At 36.1% G+C, this 19,189-nt stretch overlaps 1 protein-coding gene across 3 annotated transcripts in view; it reads left to right on the plus strand.

The window, feature by feature from the left end:
- LOC114652064 (macrophage scavenger receptor types I and II-like) overlaps positions 1-18,957 on the plus strand; it is a 44,314-nt gene extending 25,357 nt beyond the window's left edge. For 2 of the 3 annotated variants that reach the window (XM_051927818.1, XM_028802239.2), the window contains 3 exons: positions 7,218-7,271; positions 17,177-17,356; positions 18,169-18,957. In XM_051927818.1, coding sequence (XP_051783778.1) covers positions 7,218-7,271; positions 17,177-17,356; positions 18,169-18,302 — 368 coding nt within the window. In that variant the 3' untranslated portion in view covers positions 18,303-18,957. The remainder of the gene's footprint in view (positions 1-7,217; positions 7,272-17,176; positions 17,357-18,168) is intronic. The other variant, XM_051927819.1, reaches the window with a different exon arrangement.
- The last annotated feature ends 232 nt before the right edge of the window (positions 18,958-19,189 follow it).

Consider the following 19,189-nt stretch of genomic DNA (forward strand, 5'->3'; position numbering starts at 1 on the left):
GAAAACCACAGTGGGACTCCTTTAGGTTAATTTTTTTTAACTCTTCATTTAAACTCAGCTCTTAACCACAAACCAATTACCTTTAATTAAGCTAAAAATAATATAATATTGTAAACCGTATTTACTGTATTTGTATTCACTCAAATAATATTCAGGCCCTCAGATGTGATCAGTGGATCAGGTGGATTAAAAACTAACTGTAGCTATTGTATAATCTGAATAATGAATAATGACTGATTGTAATATATCTCCAAAAGTATTTTCATTCCAAAAATGCCACTTAAAACTATACAGTCATATATTTTACAATATATTTAGAGGGGGGTTAAATGATTTGTTGAAGGTCCCACAAAAATATATATTAACTGTCAGTCTTATAGTTTAAAGGTCAGTGTGTTAGTCATTAGGCCACAGCCTGTATATCCGGTTATTCAAACAATTGTTGAATTCTTTTGATCGTTAGTGTAATTTATTTGAAATGTTTACTATGTAAAGATTTCTCCTACAACTTTATTAAGGTGGTATGGCACCTGCACATTGTCGGTGTCGAGTTTATACTTATTCGGCATGGGTTTTTCTGATTGTTCTCCTCCATCCCAAAGATGTAAAAGTTTGGTTAATTGGAAGTTACAAATTGCTGTGAATGTGGGTGGATAGAGGAGTGCAGCCTGTGATGGACTGGCAACATGTCTAAGGCTTTTTCCGGCTTAGCACCAGCTGCTTCCCGGAAAGGCTTAAAACCTAAAAATATGATAATTTCATTTCACTATCTCAGATGTAATGGGAAAATTTTACTACTTCATTTTCATCGTGTTTGCTATTAGACACATTTGTGTTATGTGCTAGTTTTCACTTTGTGCTCTGCTTGTAGTAACTGATTGTCCAATTTAATGATGGTTCCTGATTACTAGGTTGTGTAATTACTGTAAAGAAGCAGAAGCAAGTTACTGCCTCAGTAATGAGTTAGAGAGGAAGGTAACTTCCCTCAGCCTCTGACTAGTAGTTACATGTGAAATGTTGGTCTACATCAGGCTCTGAACAGTGTGCAGTCTTGATTAGAGATATGAATTATAGTTTAAACAGCACTGAAGAATCCTGAGAATTAAAACTGCTCAAGAATTCCACAACTGAAAAAGTCACATAATTTTAGCACTGCTCTGCCATAGAGCAGACCTTTATCTCTGGAAACAGATGGTATGCCATAAAATTTGTTGTTTGCATGGTTATATAACTGAAGACAAAAAATGAACAGACTGAAGTTCATCTCAGAGTTATATAAACCATTTTGCAGCAAAAAACAATTTTGACAAAACTAAAAAAAAAATTAAAGATGTTAAGGATTTAGTAGTTAAAAATGTTTATTTTATATGCGACTAATGACTGAATTACCATGGTGGAATTTGTTTTTATAAATACAGAAAATGGTTCAAGAAAAAAAAAATCATGTTTTATCAAGTATGACCAATCGAGATATACAATTACTTAAGATATTCACATCACAGTTTGTTGTTTTATCATATACTATTATATGTTTCCATCTGATCTTCTGAATTTTATACCTAAAATAACTGGTTATTTATTGTGTACATTCAGCCTTCCAGACTTTAGTGATGAGTTGAGTTAATGATCTTCATGACACACTTGGGGCATATAAAAGATATTTCAATACCTCATGTCGGAGATGTATAGTGTTCAGATATTAATTTTAAAAAGACATAAACATATTGTCCATTCACTATAGTGACTTCAATAACACTACAAAAATGAATAATGGTAAATAACAGCAAAATGACTTGCATTCTGAAGCTTTTGTCACTTGCTATTTGATGACGACTCTGTTATTATGGGACCATGCACTAAGGAGCTTGTCTCAATTGTGTTTGTACTAGTTTTATTTTTTCCATTGTATTTAAAATATAACTCAGAGGCATTTGACTACTAGTTTTGCAGTTAACTCATCTGTCTGGTAGACTGAAATCCAAGGATCCACTGTGGTTATTTGAAATGTTTGTTTTTTCAGGTGAAAGTTTCGTATTGCATGATCATATGCAGTTTGCTATCTCCTTGTGTGTCTGAAGTTGTAAATTCCTACACTGCTGTATTCAAAACAAGTATAATACCTGCCCTGGCAGCTCTTACTCTCAGTTGCTGGATACTCTGCTTGTATTTTTACAAAGGTACAAGGTATACATGAAACAGTTAATTGTTTTAAAAAGTGTTAGACATTATGTAAACAGTGGCATATGAATGGAATAAAAAGTGTAATGTGGGAAGCAAATTATAAGAAAAGAGTCTTTCAGACTTTATATCAGATCTGCATCTTGCTGCACATGCTATCTACATACTTATCTAAAGAGGGTCCTGCCTCAGACAGACTTAACTGTATTGGAAAGGGTGAGGATATGAATAATTTGAAACTGCCCCTCTGCAGTTGGGTATTTTTAGTTTACCAGCAAGACAAATTTCACATTAGTTTGCAAGATTAGCTACATGCAAAAGGATAACATTTGCATGATTTGTTTTTTTGTACATTGTTAGAAAGACTCAATGTTTCTAAAGGTTACAAGAAAAGAAAAAAAAAACATGAGGTGGACTAAAGAGTTGAAAGGCCTGGCAGAAATATAGTTAAAAGACAGAGAAGAGTCAGCAAACCAGAGATTCAAACAAAACCAAACATCAAAGCCAATGCACAAACCCTAAGCTAAAATAACATAGCCCAAAGTCCCATTTCTAACATTTTTCTGACAATTGTTTTTGTTACTTGATCGCACTCTTAAAGTTATGTGTGCCTCAAGTAGCTAGTTTCCACCTTGGAAACAGAGCTTTCTTCTGGAATCTCTAGTCATAAATGTAATGTATGGATGGGGGCAAGGCACAAGTGATGAATTGGGCCTTTTATCTACCAGTTGCAGGCCATTGCATTTTGCAAGACAGCAATTGCAGCTAGTTAGTATGCTGTCCACTGTGTATCTCTAAATGTTAATGTGGATCTGCAGAGAGGGTGAATACTTCATCCTTCTCAAAATGTGAAGGTGTCCACTTAATAATGTAAGTGATATTGAGTGACCATTAAAGATCAGTGAACAGCCCTAGGAACTTAAAACTATGCAGTCTTTCCCCAGCAACTCAGTACATTTTTTTAATTGCTAGGACACTAAACTGAAACTCCAAACGCAATATTCCAAAGCTCTGTTTGCTCAACCTTAGACAGAATTTCCTCACACACACAGAATTACAAATCCGCTATAAACTCTTTTCAAAAACCTAAACACAAGTGTCACTGCAAAGTACACTTAATCTCATACTGTTTCAGAGAAAGTGCTGCCACTCAAAACACAGGACTCCAATACCTTTAGTGCAACACAAACAACACAGAGCTGTCCAGGCTCAAGTAGAAGCAATTGTAATTCTTAGCACAATTATTGAATTAAACCATAAGGAAACTGTGATGTAACGTCAATGCATAAATAAAAAGGGGAGTCAGGTAAGCTGTTTGTTAAAATGGACCTCAAAAACCATCCAAGGAAGAGGAAGAGGAAGAGGTGGTAACAGGAGAGGGGTAAGTTAAGGGGTAAAAAGAACAAGACAGCATCAAATTACAGATAAGAAAAGGGCAACAGTAATTGACCATGTTCTGGTTCATGGCATGACCATGTGTGTAGCTGGACAGAGGTTCCAGCCAAATCTGAACCACTTCTCAGTTGCATCCAAAATGAGGACATTCAGAGAAGAAAACAAGTAAGTCACATTACTGCACAATACAATTGTATTTTGTTGTCTCTAGTGTAAAATACTTGTGTGTCCTTGTATTGTCCCATCATCGAGAAAAAACAACTGTGTCATAGAATCAAAATTCATCCAGTTAGGAGAGGAAGACAACATATATTCACACAGAACCTGCAGAATGTTATTCCGACAACTGTTTCATTTTTGAGAGAAATACTAAGTCAGATAATAGAAGACAACAACATTTTTTTTTTTGTTCTTTATTTCGCCTTATACAATTTCTTGTATTAGGAATTTGGTAGTTTTCGCATACCCCTTGGGGTCAGAGCGCAGGGTCAGCCATTGTACAGCGCCCCTGGAGCAATTACAGGTTAAGGGCCTTGCTCAAGGGCCCGGGATACCAGCGCAGCTCCTTAGCCTCAGAGCCACCACTCTGTCAGATAATAGAAGACAACAACATTTTCCAAAGAATTTAAAGTATGGGCCATAGCACCCTTCACTATGTCCTCCAATGTAGCAGAATAAAGCAACTTTATCTTACTGCTTTCCAAAACGGTCATAAGAAAAACAGCTGTTGTTTCAATGTGTGCAAGTAAGACCAGCTTTACATGTATTGATATGACCACAGCAAACCGTAACATTCTCTATATAGTCACAGTAGTACTGTTTACATACTACAATATTGCTTGTTTCCCTTATTTCGGAGACTGAGCTGGAGTCAATGGAGATGGTGCAGAAATTGATATACATAGATAAGGATTTTTGAACCTTGCAAAAAGGAGGAGAGGCTTGTGTGGGGGAAAATATCATCCACTGTACACACATTAGCCACCATGGAATCCCCCACCATCTTCATGACACCTTGGGACCATGTAATACAGTACAACTACTGATGTTTCTCTGTGATCTTAGAGATGCCCTGATGGCACAGGAACTACAACAGCAGGTCTGCCCAGGGAAGTCCTATATGTTCATCTGGGATAATATGGTTAAACGGTAATCGCAGATTCACAAATATGTTCCATTATATTCTCCATTCCTCAACCCTATTGGTGTATGACAGAGATCCTTATGAAAGGGAAAATCTTGTTCAGGCAATGATGATGGCTTGCAATGACATAGCCTTAGAGTTCCAGGGGTTGATTCACCACAACAGGGGATATTCTCCATGCTGTCTTGGTAAGGAGGACATAAAATATGAAGTCAATGAGGCCATTTGACTCGTATTTTTTTTTAAGTATCATTTTGTAATACCTATATCTTTTGTGGCAACTGGCCAGGACACAGACAGGCGGACACCGATGGTTCAAGCACTAACACATGTTTATTATACAGTACATAATTATTTACAAAGTCCGCAAACACAACCCGGTGCCCCTGCACAATCACCCGTCAAGTCCTGGCCTCTCAAAATGCCTGTACTCTTCTGGTCCACCTCCACTCCTCTCCTCCGAGCTCCGTCTTCTTCCACCCGACTCCAGCCAATGAAAGGAGGGAGGTGGGCCCTTTTATATTCACCCGGATGTGCTCCAGGTGCCTCCCAATGAGCTTCTGCCAGCACTCCCTGGTGTGGCGGAAGAGCCAGCTGTGCACCCAGAAGCACTCCGGGTGTCCCTGGTCTTCATCCCCCCAGCACTTCCGGGTGTGGCAGAAGTGCTGAGGACCAGGGCTCTTCAGGCATCTGGGCACCCCCTGGCAGTGACCACAGGGCCCTATATGGTTGAGCTTCCATGCTCCATTCCCGTGGTCCCCATAGCCACCAGGGCAGTTGCCCCTCAGAGGAGGCGTCCCGGCTGGGTACCACCCCCAGTCACTATCCACACTTTGTATATTTTTTATTTCTGTCCTTTTTTTCTTTACTTAATAGTTTATCAATTTATATTATTTGTATATTTTTGGGGGAAAGGGATGCAGAGAAATGTGCATTTCCAAAAACACATTTGTATCTACTGAATAAAAGTAAACAAATTTAGATTTGTCACAATAGTGTTCCTTCTACAAAGTTTACTTACACATGTATATTTTTCCTTTTGCTGGTTTTATCGTTTCATCGATATGTTCGCTTCGACAATAGTGTATTCAATTGATTGCACTATTGTCAAGGTGAGAAAAGTATCATCTAACATCTATATATTTGATACAGTTTTGTGTGTTTTGACAAAAGAGTTCAATTTATGAGCAAAAATAACATTGTTTTGAGTCAATTATTGGGTTTTGACAGAGATGCATTTTTGAAGATTATAGTTAACAGTTTTTAGAACTGAGTTTATGGTTTTGAAAAAGATGGAATAATTATAGAAAATGTGTTTCAGCAGTTGTAAACAAGCTGTAATCACCCTATATTGCATTTTGGAGAGAGAATCTAACCAGACCAGAGGATACGTTCTTATATTACTGCTTGTTCTTTGATGGAGTCATGGGTTATACTCCTTGCTAATGTTTTGGATCTATTCTAAAAGTGCCAAATGCATAGTTTTTTAGATGTTTTGATCAAGATTGTTTGAAAGTGTAGAGAAACCATGTTTAAATGTAATACTGGAAAGCTTATATTTTAATATGGGTGCAGAATTACACCAAATTGTTGCATGTGGTATTCTATATTGCCCCCATAATAGCTCAAAATGGCATGAATCATACAGGTGAAGGTACTGATTTGACTTTGAAAAAATATGTTTCTTCATTCTTTTCTATTGTGCATTCAGACATTTTATGAACTGTTATGTAACTTTAGTTAATTATTAATGTTCTCACAGACAACATTGCTCGCAGTAAAATTCCTTCCACCTTTTTAAATTATCTTAGCTATTATTGAAATACTGTAGGTGTATACATAACTCATTTTCTGGAAATTTCAAGGATCTTGTGCAAAATGAACTAATGCACTGTTCACTGTGCAGCCATTGATGCTGAAATGCTTGTTTTCTATGGTATTAATATTCTGCAGAGGGCTGCAAGAGAAAAAAAAGGTTTAATCAGAATTATCATTGCCCAGAAAAGTACTGCACAATACACTAGGCTGTTTACTAATGGCAATGAGATGTGAGTGGTAAATGCAAACCAAATATTACTGACAACGTCACCTCACTCTGTTTTGACACACTTAAATAAGCTGCAACCAGAAGTCACATAATTGGAGTTTACCCTGTGCATTCTGGAATTATTGCTATATTACCAGATTATTCAAATGTGAATGTAGTAATTACTGTAGGTTTTATCCTCTGTAAAACATTTCCATTTAAATAAATTACATTTTTTTCTTCTTTAATTTAATTGTGGAAAATATAGATCTGAAACACAGAATGGATGAGCAACTTGTTTAATTGCGTATTAGGTTTAAACTTCATTTTAATAATCCTGAAATCTTATTGCACATTCTCAAAAATGTAATCAAATACTGAAATAAGTTAATAGTTTTGGTATTCAACTCTGTGCAGTGTGGCACATATGCATAATGAAATGCCACTAATTTAATTTGTTTTTCTTAATTTAAGGTATCCAAGGTTCAAAGGGAGAAAAGGGAGACCAAGGTGAAGTAAACGACAAAGGTGAGTTAATGAACTCGTCCAACTGTTTAATTTTTTGTAAACATCTGTAAACTTAAGTATATAATATGGATAACAGACAAGCCTTGATAATGATTAATGAATGAAATTAAGGTAGGTAAAGTGGCACACTTAAAACTAATAATACTATTTTAAAATAAGCTTTCAGCTTTATATTTTAAAAAGATGGGAACCATTTAATTTTTCTTTACACCTAGAATGATATCAAGGAAAACACACATATGAAAGTGTGTGTTTATTTTAAATGAAAAGGTTTGAGGTTAAAAGAGATAGAGAGTGCAAAGTAAAGAAACAATCACAAATCTATTTATCTGCGCCTCCTCTGAGTCTTGTACAACACTCTTTTCTCAGTTCCCACATATCTCTCTCTTTCATTCTTGCCCTTTCTTTTTCCTGCCAGTGAACATCTCCCCAACTTTACTTGCAACTCTAGTCAGTTCCGGGGAGTTTAAAACACACCATGCAGTGACGAATGGCCAAGCTTCTGAATCTCAGGTGGTTCTCCTTTGACTACATGGACACCTTCCTAGTGACTGAGTGTAGGTCTGCCCTTAAATAGACAACACAAGCTGACTTTTTTCATTCAGGAAACATGTTTACAACTTAGCAGCCTTGTGAAAGATCTCCATGGCCTCATTATTCAATGGATAACCTGTTTCCAGCTTTTTTGGCAAGAGATTCTGTGCTGTCACCTGCCTTCCAGGAAGACTTGTGTCGTCTTGCTACATTAGTCCCCCCACCCTAGAACAGAATCAGACATCCTTGGAGTATGTAGGGTCTTCTGGTCTTTTGCATTCTGGGTAAAATGTTGCATATTTCATTCTGTCTCCTGCATTGGTTCCCCTGGAAGCTGTAATTCTAAGTAAAGAACTGCATAGGACCCATTCTTCTGTCCTGCTGTCACCAGTTCTTGCTGAGTATTACCCCATATCCACCAGCATGTACATAGCTTTCACCCACATTGCCTGAACTACTGTAGAGATTTATATACATTTCTGGCAAATGATAATTTCAAAATAGTTTCCAGTGTGCAGTGACACAACACTCCCTTGAGAACAGCAGTGTTAAAGTCTTCTTTAGTGGATCCATTCATGTGTCACCATTTAAGTGTGAATGCTGGAGTTCTGTTCCAGGCAGGGGATGAACCATAGTGGATGCCAAGAGAGAACCTGGTCTATGTTTCAACATTTTGTATTCATTTAAATGATCTTCAATGTTGATTAACCAGGTAGCTACAGGTATATATGTTGGACTTCTAAGATTTCCCAAACCCTTTTGTGTGGCTGGAAGCAAGGGGATGTGCAGGTATCACACATTTTAGGAATACTGGGTTTGGGTTGAGAGTTAGAGTTAGTGCATTGTGTGGTTCTCTCCCTGAGAGAACACTAAGCATTCCTAGGACAGTTGTAAAGTATAATCGACCTAACATTCACTGAGCTTGTTTCTAAGTTTTCAAGTTTTGGTCTATGCTTGCCTAGACCACCACCTAAATTTATCTCCTCATTTTTATGAATGGCAGTGGGTTTTCTGAAAGGTTTTTCTAGATTGCACAATGTTTCATGTTTTTTTCTGTGAGAATTAGCACTTCTGTTTTGCCTCTGTGGTGGAACTGGGGCATCAGCAAGCCCCAAATTCCAACACGATAACACAAATGCAGTCCCAGGTTCAATTAAATGGATGTTTATTAACCACAATACCTCCAAAGTAACCAAAGCACAAGTAATCTCTCTTACAATTCTCCTTACAATTCCTCTCCTATCACCACCACCCTGCCCTCCTCCTCAGTCGAGTGTTGCCTTCCTTCCTCCCAGCTCCGACTCGCCTGGATAAGGGAGTGCGGTCCCTTTTATTGAGGACCCGGGACTACTTCCAGTGCCAGGGCGGCTGCCTGTTGGAAGTACTTCCGGTTCATACGAAAGTTCGATATAGCAGGGAGCAGCTCTCCCTGCAGCTTCCCCTTGTGGCACCCACAGAACCCTGCTGGTTCTCAAATGGGTGGCAATATGGAGGGCTGCTGCCATCTAGGGGGGACTAAACATCATTCAGAGACCATCCTTCCCTGTCCTCTTTTATCCTGACCAAGGAAGGTGTTAAGCACATGTCCTGGTAAGGATGCCTGTCTATTTGTTTGGGGCTTCCAGGTAAGGAACCATCTCCTCTGGCAGGGATGTCCATCCATCATCCATTAAGGCAGCCTTATCTGGAAGCAATATCCTTCCCTCTCTTGGCCAGAATGCCCTTCTGTTCACTCTGCCTGTCCATCTTATGTGTCTCCTACACCTCTTATGCCCATAACTTTACCAGTTCATGTTCAATTTTGCTAAATGTTTAAGCATAACTTTTATTCCTGCGTAAAGTTAAGACCTTGACAAGAAGTTCTTCCAATCTTAATTATGGTTATAAATCATCAGTAAAGTGGTTATTCAACTCTGTGCAGTGTGGCATTTGATATGCTGGAAAAATTGCTTATGAATATTAAGGATTCACATGTATTATAATGAAGTAATATCAAGAGAAACATGTCTCACTTAAGCCACTTTGAAACATTCCAAAGTGAAATTATTTTAGTAGGCCACATTATTCAGAAATTAATAGCCATTTTACTGATGCTTTGTAAGTGTATTATCACCAAAATAAGTGTAAATGTGTAATAGAAACAGTGCCTAAACTAAAGTGTTACCAAGGAGCTTTTATTAACCATTAAAGCACAAACCCAGAGAATGTACAGTACATTTTCCAGTTGGAACAAAATACTCATTAAGCAATTGCAGGTTATTATTGTGGTTTTCATAACTTCATTTGGTAAAATAAATCAAATGTAGTAAATAATACACTTCTTTTTTACTTCCATGAAAATGGGATTTAGAGGTCAAAAGTCCTGATTCTGGTTCTATGTTGAACACGCTGAGAAAAGTTGACTTTAGCATGGTGTCTGTATGTGTGTATCTGTGGAAACCTGTGTACAATGATAACTTTAAAAAAATTTCTTTAAACAAGTTGCTTTGAATTTGTCTTGTTACAGGCTCCGGGTCTATTTTTTTTTTTGGTTATTTTGGTCAAGTACTTAAGCACATCTCCTTCAAAAATGGTTTAAATCTGTGTCCCAACAGTAAATCCCATAGACATTTTTTATCTATGTATCTAAGATTTCTGCAGTCTGATCAATTTAGTCATCAGACTAGGCCTATTGATTTGCAAAATTTTTCCATTAGTAATTTCTGAGATAATATAAATTATGCAAATATACACATGCACACACACATACACATGCACCCACACACTCCAAATAATTTATTAGTGAAGATACCTGACAGCTTTTTTGCCCTACTAGAGCACATGCTGGATGATGAAGAGAAAGCACAGAGGTGTTAAGCCATCCCTTTACCGATCTATCTATCCATAGAGCTTGTTTACTTCATTTGATCCAATGTCTTTAGTTTCAAATTAAATCTTAGGTTATTCACTTTATTCGATTTCTTGTTCATTTTACTCTACATTTACTTGTGTATATAATAAATAAAAGTAAATGTGCTTGACTGTATATTGGTGTGCACTACAACAATTGCATTATATTGTAAAATCTTCTGCTGAGTGATTTCCTGCACTACCAGAAACTGAAATATACATTGAAGTACTGTAGGGAGCATTCCTTACCAATTTTTTTTTTTTGTTTTTTTTTTGCACCTACACATTTCTCCAACTGATTTTTCATGTAAATTTAATCAATGTATTTACATTCTTTTTAACAAACGTGATCTGTTTAATTTGAAAATAATCATAGTGTAATGAATGGAAACAATAAATGACATCCTAATATGCATAAACTGGCATCACTTTTACTCCTGCAACTCTCTTCACAGAGTCAGAAATAGAGATTATGTACAACAGTAAAAAAATTCACCTCTTATTCTGTGTGTCTGCTAAGCTTTATACGAAGTGCCTCTTTTTATTTTAAATAATTGTACTTGTCAGTTATAGCAACTCATAACTTAAAAACACATATCACTGATTTTTGTCCAACAAGCAAATTGTAAATCTCCAAGTCCAAAAGTTCCTAGTTTTGCTTGAATAAAGCTTTCTTTTATCCATGAATCTTACAAACCTCCGGACCAGTCTCCCTTGTATCCTAATTGCCAGTTCTTTTGGAATATTGTTTTTCTCTCTCATACAACTTTTTATTATTGAGAGATACACATTGCGAAATTGGCCTTTGCACACTGAAAAGATTCATATAATATTAGTACTGCAAAAAACTCATTCAGATAACACTTTATGTGCAAATACTTCTTCAGATCACAGTTACAAAAAATGTGTCAGTGTTTTTCCAGATCATATACCAAGCAGATAAAATTGTAAACCGCATACAACTTTTAATTCTTAAAATTAGTATGTTTATACTTCAAGTGGTCAGAAAGCTGTTTTTAATATTTTAATATTTGTCACTTTTTGTTTAGGTGTAGAATTTGTCCAGAAAACTGTTTTTCAGCACAAGAGAGAAAAAAGGCACTTCACATTCATATTGAAAATTGTTTTCCTTATTTCAGTACAAGACAATCTACTGTAGGAGCAAGTTTTACCAAATAATTTTCCTTTACCGCCTAAGATATAATTTGAATTCCTTTGTTTTATATTAGAAATTAATTAAACATATCTTTTCATTCAGGTTTTTTATGTAATATAACATTTACATGCTTAATCTTGCTTGGCAGCCGAGGGTCGCTGGGGACTATGGATGCAAGGCAGGTACCAGTTCAGATGTGGACAGATATCCATTTCAGGGGTACAATGCACATATACTCACATTTACGTCCAAACGCATGCATGTGTTGGAGATGTTAGAGAAAAACTATTTACTCGGAGGCATGGGGGCCAATTATTCATACACGCTAGGTGGGGGATAGGGAATTATTGGCTACAACATATGTTAGTAGTTAGTCTAGCCACATTCAGCAGTCTACAATTGACAACATGTATTATTTGAGCTCAGAGGCTCATCTTTGGTATCAAAAGATTCAGCTTTAGTGTACTGTAATAATGGTTTTATTTAAACAATACATCAAAAACTCTGACTTGTGTGAGAAGCTTTATCTTTGGTATGCAGTGGAGTGGAGGCTTTCCATACTTGTGTCAAAAGACATTGTAGGCTGTTTTTTTTCTCATTTTTGACTTTTACAAAATATTCATCCTACTGTATCTAAAACAACAATAGGATTCATCTAAATTCTTTGCTTGAAACTTGTACTGTATTTGTAGTGCATAATTTTTTCCTTAAACAAAAACAACAACCACAACAACAAAAATAGCAACAATAATAACAATAACAATAATAATGATACTAGACTTCAAATGAGTGATATCATTTCAAAGTCTTGTTTTATGTAATTTAGTTTAATTTTGATTCGCTGAGGTACAGTATGTTAATGTTACTTTTGTTTATTGTCTGCTTTGTTTTTTGTACCTGGTCTATATTCCATGTGTTTTCTGGGTGATCTCCCAATAGGGGGGCCCACCTGCCAAACACTGCCAGGAACTGCCCTCCACACTAAAAATCCAGAGGATCTTCCACAGTTCCTTGTAGTTCATTTTGCATGTGTTAGGGAGTTGTTGATTTATTGGATTTTTGACCATTTTCCTCTGTTTTTTAACTTTGCCTCAGTATTGTGTTTTGGGACTTGTTTCGCTTATGCTTGCTGGCACCTCCTTCTGACCTTGTGTGCTATAAAGAGCTCTATGTACTTAGAAGACATTATTGTAATAATAAATCTTTTATTTTATAAAGATTCTGTATGGTCTTTTTTGTGTTTAGCCAGGTTCTGTGACGGGATTTCACCATTTAGCAGACGATTTTGGAATGGTTCTCTGCAGTGGGCTGGCGCCCTGCCTGGGGTTTGTTTCATGCCTTGCACCCTGTGTTGGCTGGATTGGCTCCAGCAGGACCCCTGTGACCCTGTAGTTGGGATTTAGCGGGTTGGATAATGGATGGATGGAATGGTTCTTGTAACCAATTTAGTGCTTTGGGACTTACAGTTCATAACAGAATGTACTGTTAAAGTCAAAATATAAAAGTCTCCCAAATGGGCTTACTTTAAAATTTGTATTTTAACATTGTAAAATAGCATCCTTCGTTTTTTATTGCCACCTATAAATTGATTGATAACCCCACATGTTTATTTCTGTCGTGTTAAAAAGTCCTTTATATTCTGCTTCTTATCTGTCTGCTCTTGTGAGTTAAGCAAATGGTGATATTGTTTTCTCTGCATTCACTGGATGGATGCAGTAAGTACAAATCATGGGTCACTGTTTAAAGATGATTATTATATTTTGGTTGCATCAAGTTTTATGATTTTATTGGTATATTAAGTTAAATGTTTATGTTTATGGTTTGTCAGACTTTTTTGGTACAGTTATGATTTTGCTGTCACTATCACTGTAGGCTACCTTTCAAGACGACAAGTCAAATATAGATTTGCCTTTATAAGTAACCTGTACCAATGTATAGATTCAAACATGTCTGGTATGACCTCAATTTACCAATGCAATTTTTCCTCAGAATTACCAGAACTTGGGTCATTGCTCTCTCAATTTTAGGGTTGGCGGGAGCATTAACACAATATACAAGATTAGTGAAACTATGACCAAAGGAAAAACTCTTTCAGACACATAAAGAACATGAAAACTTCACATGGAAAATGATTGGATTCAGACTTTGAAATAAATGATGGATCTTTGAGGAAGCTGATTTAATCGCTGCGTTACTGTTGTGGTTATCCACGTCAAGGAGGGTCAACAAAACAGGAATATTACCGAACAAAAACAACGCTTGATAGTATGAGAAAAAAACAACAAAAGTAAATGCCACATAGCAGAGTGGCCTCTAAGTTTTTAGGATCATCTGACTCAGAGCTCCTTTCCTAAGGTCATCTCAGTGATAATGATGCCTCTTTCTAGGTGGTCATCCTTTTAAAGCTCTGGGACCAGAAGGGGCAGGGTCAGTTGACCTCACTGGGTGGTTTCTTGAGACTGTGGAGAAAGAAAATGACAAGTCCGCTAACAGCAACATCCCCTCTTGGCTCAGGGTGATGCATGCATGACAATGTGCTGTCACATGCAAAGTTCTCATAAGCAATAACTGACTACATTTGAATCCTTATTCCTACAGCTGCACCATGGTGTTTTGAACAAATTAAAATTTAGATTTATAATAAATTAACATTTAGACTGTTTAAAATGAGCAATAGAATCCAAAAAAACAAAGTTTGACAAACAGGAGTCTATAAGAGTTATTTGTTTAAATAATAGCTAAGTTATGTCAATATCCCATGAAGATACTTTAAAATTTTAACTTATGAAGGTTTCTTTTTTGACTATATGATTTAGATGAATTGCTTCCTAGATTCTGTCTTGCATGCATTGGTTGTGGGGGTTGAAGCCACCCCCACAGAAGCCAAAGCAACCACATAGCCACTTGTTGGTGTCACCGGAAAAAGCCATATTATGTATAATATTTATTAGACTACCACCGGCACATTTAAATGTGTTTTTTCACACATTTCATAATGAAACTTTATATACATAAAATATACAGAATGTTTAACTTCAGAATGAAAGTTTTACCTGGAGAACATCTTTTTGTTTTCTCAGAACTATTTCTACCCCCACACAGCCATCTCTGTCAAAATCTTTAAGCGCCACCATTGCATCAGGTGCATGATTCACAGTTTCCTTTTAAGAACTGAATCACCTCTATATGGGCGATTAAGTAAAATGATTAAAAATACATAATTATAATACAAACTTTAAAAGATTGCTTACTTAACCTCATTAAGTAGGCTTTCTGTCATTCACCCAAAGGTAGTTTCTGCTTTTGTAACTGGTGTAGGATTGGATCTTGCTTCCTCACAGCTCCAGCAGCTTTGATACAATTCCTGCTCAGATTGCCACCTATGTATAGTATGCACATTCTCTCCAAGTTGGCCTGGGTTTTTCTTTGTATACTCTATTTTTCTCACACATTGCAAAAATGATCAAGATAGGTTGATAAGAATTGCTATAAATGAGTATGAGTCCCTGTGTTGGGTATATTACACTACTGATCTCCCCAGTTCTTTTCTTGTTTTTCTTCAAATTTAATCATTTGAAATGCAATCAGTGCAAGGTAAGCAGTAAATTGCCACAGGTTTAAATTTAAATTTTTGGTTGTCAAAAACTGAATAAAGGAAATTTTAGAATATTACAAATGAGCCTTCTTCAAGGAACAACTATTAGGTTACAACCTACAGACGTTCTGCAGTAATTGAAGTAAATTAAGCCTTGCAAGTTGAAGCAAACAATTTGCACAGGTGTCCCAACTTCTTAAAAACCCTCGGTCTTAAAGCAGAGTTGGAACAGACTGTGTTACAACACCCTCTGAAGTACTACTTGGACAATATTACACTGTAGAAAGGTGTATATTCCAGTGATAATGGCAAGAAAACAAATTAACAAATTAAATGAGACAGAACATTATTACTCTTAGAAGTGTAGGCCTTTCATTTAGAGAACTTGCAAAAAAAGTCAAAGTGTCTGTGAGTATGGTGTCCTACACAATCCAAAGGCAATTGGAAACTGGAAGAAACTCTGATAGGAAGTGCTCTGGCAGACCCAAAGTCAGAACTCAATCATTAGGCAAGTTTCTGAGGGTCACCAGCTTGCATGATAGGCACATCATAGCACAACAGCTTCAAGCACAGCTTAACAGTGAATGAAAAAAATAAGTCTCCGTTTCTACTGTGAAGAAGAGACTTTGTGCTGCAAGTTTGACAGGATGAGTGGCAGTAAGAAAGTTCCACAGCGGATGACAACTACTGTCATTCATGGAGGTGGTAGTACGTGTGATGGTCTGGGGTTCTTTTACTGGAGATGGAGTTGGTGAATTGTACAGAGGGACTGGCATTCTGAAACAAAAGGATTACCACTGTTTGGCTGTTTTATCAGCAAAAGGTGGCTACTTTGATGAATCAAAAATTTGAAAATAATTTTGATCATTTAAGTATTCCTTGACTTATTTTTTATTCGCCATTTTTTATTTATTTTATGCCTTGTTTTCATAAAACATTAACACAGAATACTTCATACATTTCCATAAAAACAAAAAAAAACAGTGGTGCTCTAAAACGTTTGACCGGTAATGTATATACTTTACTGCAGACAGGCATCAATGAAGGGTTGTCAACTAGTAGTAATTCAGACATAGCTGGACTAGCTGTGCATGCCTAAAATGTTTTACCATTCCTAAAAGGTGCTTCTGCAGGAGTTGTAGGGTTGGTTTCTGCCTTGCACTCAGTGCTGTGAGTTTAGGATGTGTGGCCCTGTGACCAAGGGAATGGGTGGATAGATGAATACATAACTGCTACATTTAAATTTCCATCTTACTCATTTTATTTCATATAAGTGAAAAAAAATCTAATTGAAAGAGTGTTGGCATGTCCATGTATGTGCGCTCTGTTATGGACCAATGTTCTCTCCAGGGCTGATTTCGGCCTTGCACTTGTTGCCAGAATAGTCTTCAGCTCTGCATGACCCTGTGTTGAATTCAGCAGATTTGAGAATATTTGTATGAATGAAAGGTATATAGTATTTGTACTGTATGTAAGCCATTATCAGCACTTTGTTTATTAAGATTTAATGTATTTATTTATTATTTAATGTATTTAATTTATTAAGATGTTTTTATTTATTAAGATTTCTTATAAAGGGCATTAAAACTATTGTTTTCTTTTTTGAACCAGCATGAAAAATCTAACAGAAAACCCAGATCTCTAACATTAAACCTCATTTTGCTTTCATTGTTTTACTGTACTTTGTATTGTATTTTTTCTCATTATTAATATGTTTATTTATTTGTTTAGGAGTAGTTCGACTGAAGGGCGGTCACAACGTAAACAGCGGCAGGGTAGAGGTGTTTTATGCAGGACAGTGGGGAACCATCTGTGATGACAGATGGGATATCAATGATGGGATAGTTATCTGCAGAATGCTTGGATACAAATCTGCTTTGAATGTTCATCCTCATGCCTTATTTGGAGAAGGTATTTTCAGTTTTCAATTTTATTAACTTTTAAACATCTCACGCCTTTTTGATTTTAATTGCTAAATTTATTTTTAAATCAACATCAACTGATCAATATTTATTTTTAGTCTATTTTTCATTGAGAAAGCTACCTCAAGAGAATTTATATGAACGTATTTCATCACATATTCTGTTTTTATATTTCAGCTAAAACATGTTTCTTTAATTAACCCCCTTTCTAAGCCACTCCTTGTTGACTAATTTCTTCACTATTAACATAAAATGATATCCCTACAACCCATATTTGATTTTTGCAAAAAAGTTAGTAAAACTGAAATATAATTACAAAAATGTATTTTACCAACCTAAATGCATTTTGCAGCTGATCAGGTAATTTATTATCAACTACTGCATAACTATTGGCATTTGATGCATATTAATAATTCTTTGCATTTATATAGCACTGTTCTCACTACTCAAAGTGCTCAGCAATTGTAGGTTAAGGGCCTTGCTCAAGGGCCCAGCAGAGCAGAGTCCCTATTGGCATTTTATGGGATTCGAACTGGCAACCTTCCGATTGCTAGTGCAGATCCCTAGCCTCAGAGCCACCACTCCGCCTAAATATACTTTTATAATGATATTTAAAAATCCATACAGAACTCTATTTCAGGACTGAATTTAAAATAACCCAATTCACTGTTAGAAAAAACAAAGCAAAAAATATCTGAAATGAATCATATTAATAGTTTTCTGTTTGTAATATTTTTCTTTCAATATTATTTATGAGAAAAATGTCAGTAATACAATTATTTTATGTATTTCCAATTTTAGGTTCTGGCCCTATCTGGATGGATGAAGTTGTGTGTACTGGAAAAGAAAGCTCAATTTATGACTGCTCTTTTTCAGGATGGGGTAAAACCAACTGTCAGCACAAAGAGGATGCAGGCGTAACATGCAGAAATTAGCACCAATTGAAACGCAGTTTGATTTGATTGGGGATACTTGTTAAATAATGTATGTTTATTATTTTATTAAGATACTTGTAATTTATAGTTGATAGAGTAAAACATATAATACTTGCTAAAATATATAATGGGAGTTTTGTTCAAAATGTAAATTCATCATAAAATATGCTTTCAGATACTGTATTTTCCATCTTTAAGTTTACTGCGATATGTGCAATTCAACAAAGCATTGACAGGTATATAAAGAGGATTAAGAAATAACAGTGTTTGAAAAGTAATCTGTGCTGTGTATTACATAGGATAGCACAGAGAAATGGTTCTCAACCTCAGTTCTGGGGCCCTCTGTGTTTCCTGATGTTAGTTCCAACCAGTTTCTCAATCACAGTCAGTTTTTCTCATTGTTTAATTAGCTGACCTGTTTTGTTCCTGTTATTTTGCATTTAGAACAGCAAAACAATATGGGTATTATAATTATACATTCTTTACATTACTCGGACGCTTTGTGTTTATGTCTTAATTACAGTTATAGACGTGTGTGGAAGAAATATTTTTTTTTTTACTACCCTAAAGGGTACTGTTTAACATCATATCCTTGGTTTATTGTTATTGTTATTATAGCATTAGGATTTACTATGCATATCCTGGACCACTTTCTAACACCATTCCCTGGGTGTATTATCTTAATACTTTAAGACTGCTGAAGACTTTATATCTTATTCTTATAGACTGTTATTGATTATATTTTAGGCATATAGTATTTAGACTATATTGGCAATAGATATCTCTACTTTCTAATCCTCAAACGCCGCTGCGTGTGGGCTTGTCTTGCTTTGGACGTGCTCTGTCTCTAGGTATGTCAGAGGACCGGGACTTTGTGAAGTGGGGTC

This window comes from Erpetoichthys calabaricus, chromosome 5 (assembly GCF_900747795.2).
Source record: "Erpetoichthys calabaricus chromosome 5, fErpCal1.3, whole genome shotgun sequence".
NCBI classification, from domain to species: domain Eukaryota; kingdom Metazoa; phylum Chordata; class Cladistia; order Polypteriformes; family Polypteridae; genus Erpetoichthys; species Erpetoichthys calabaricus.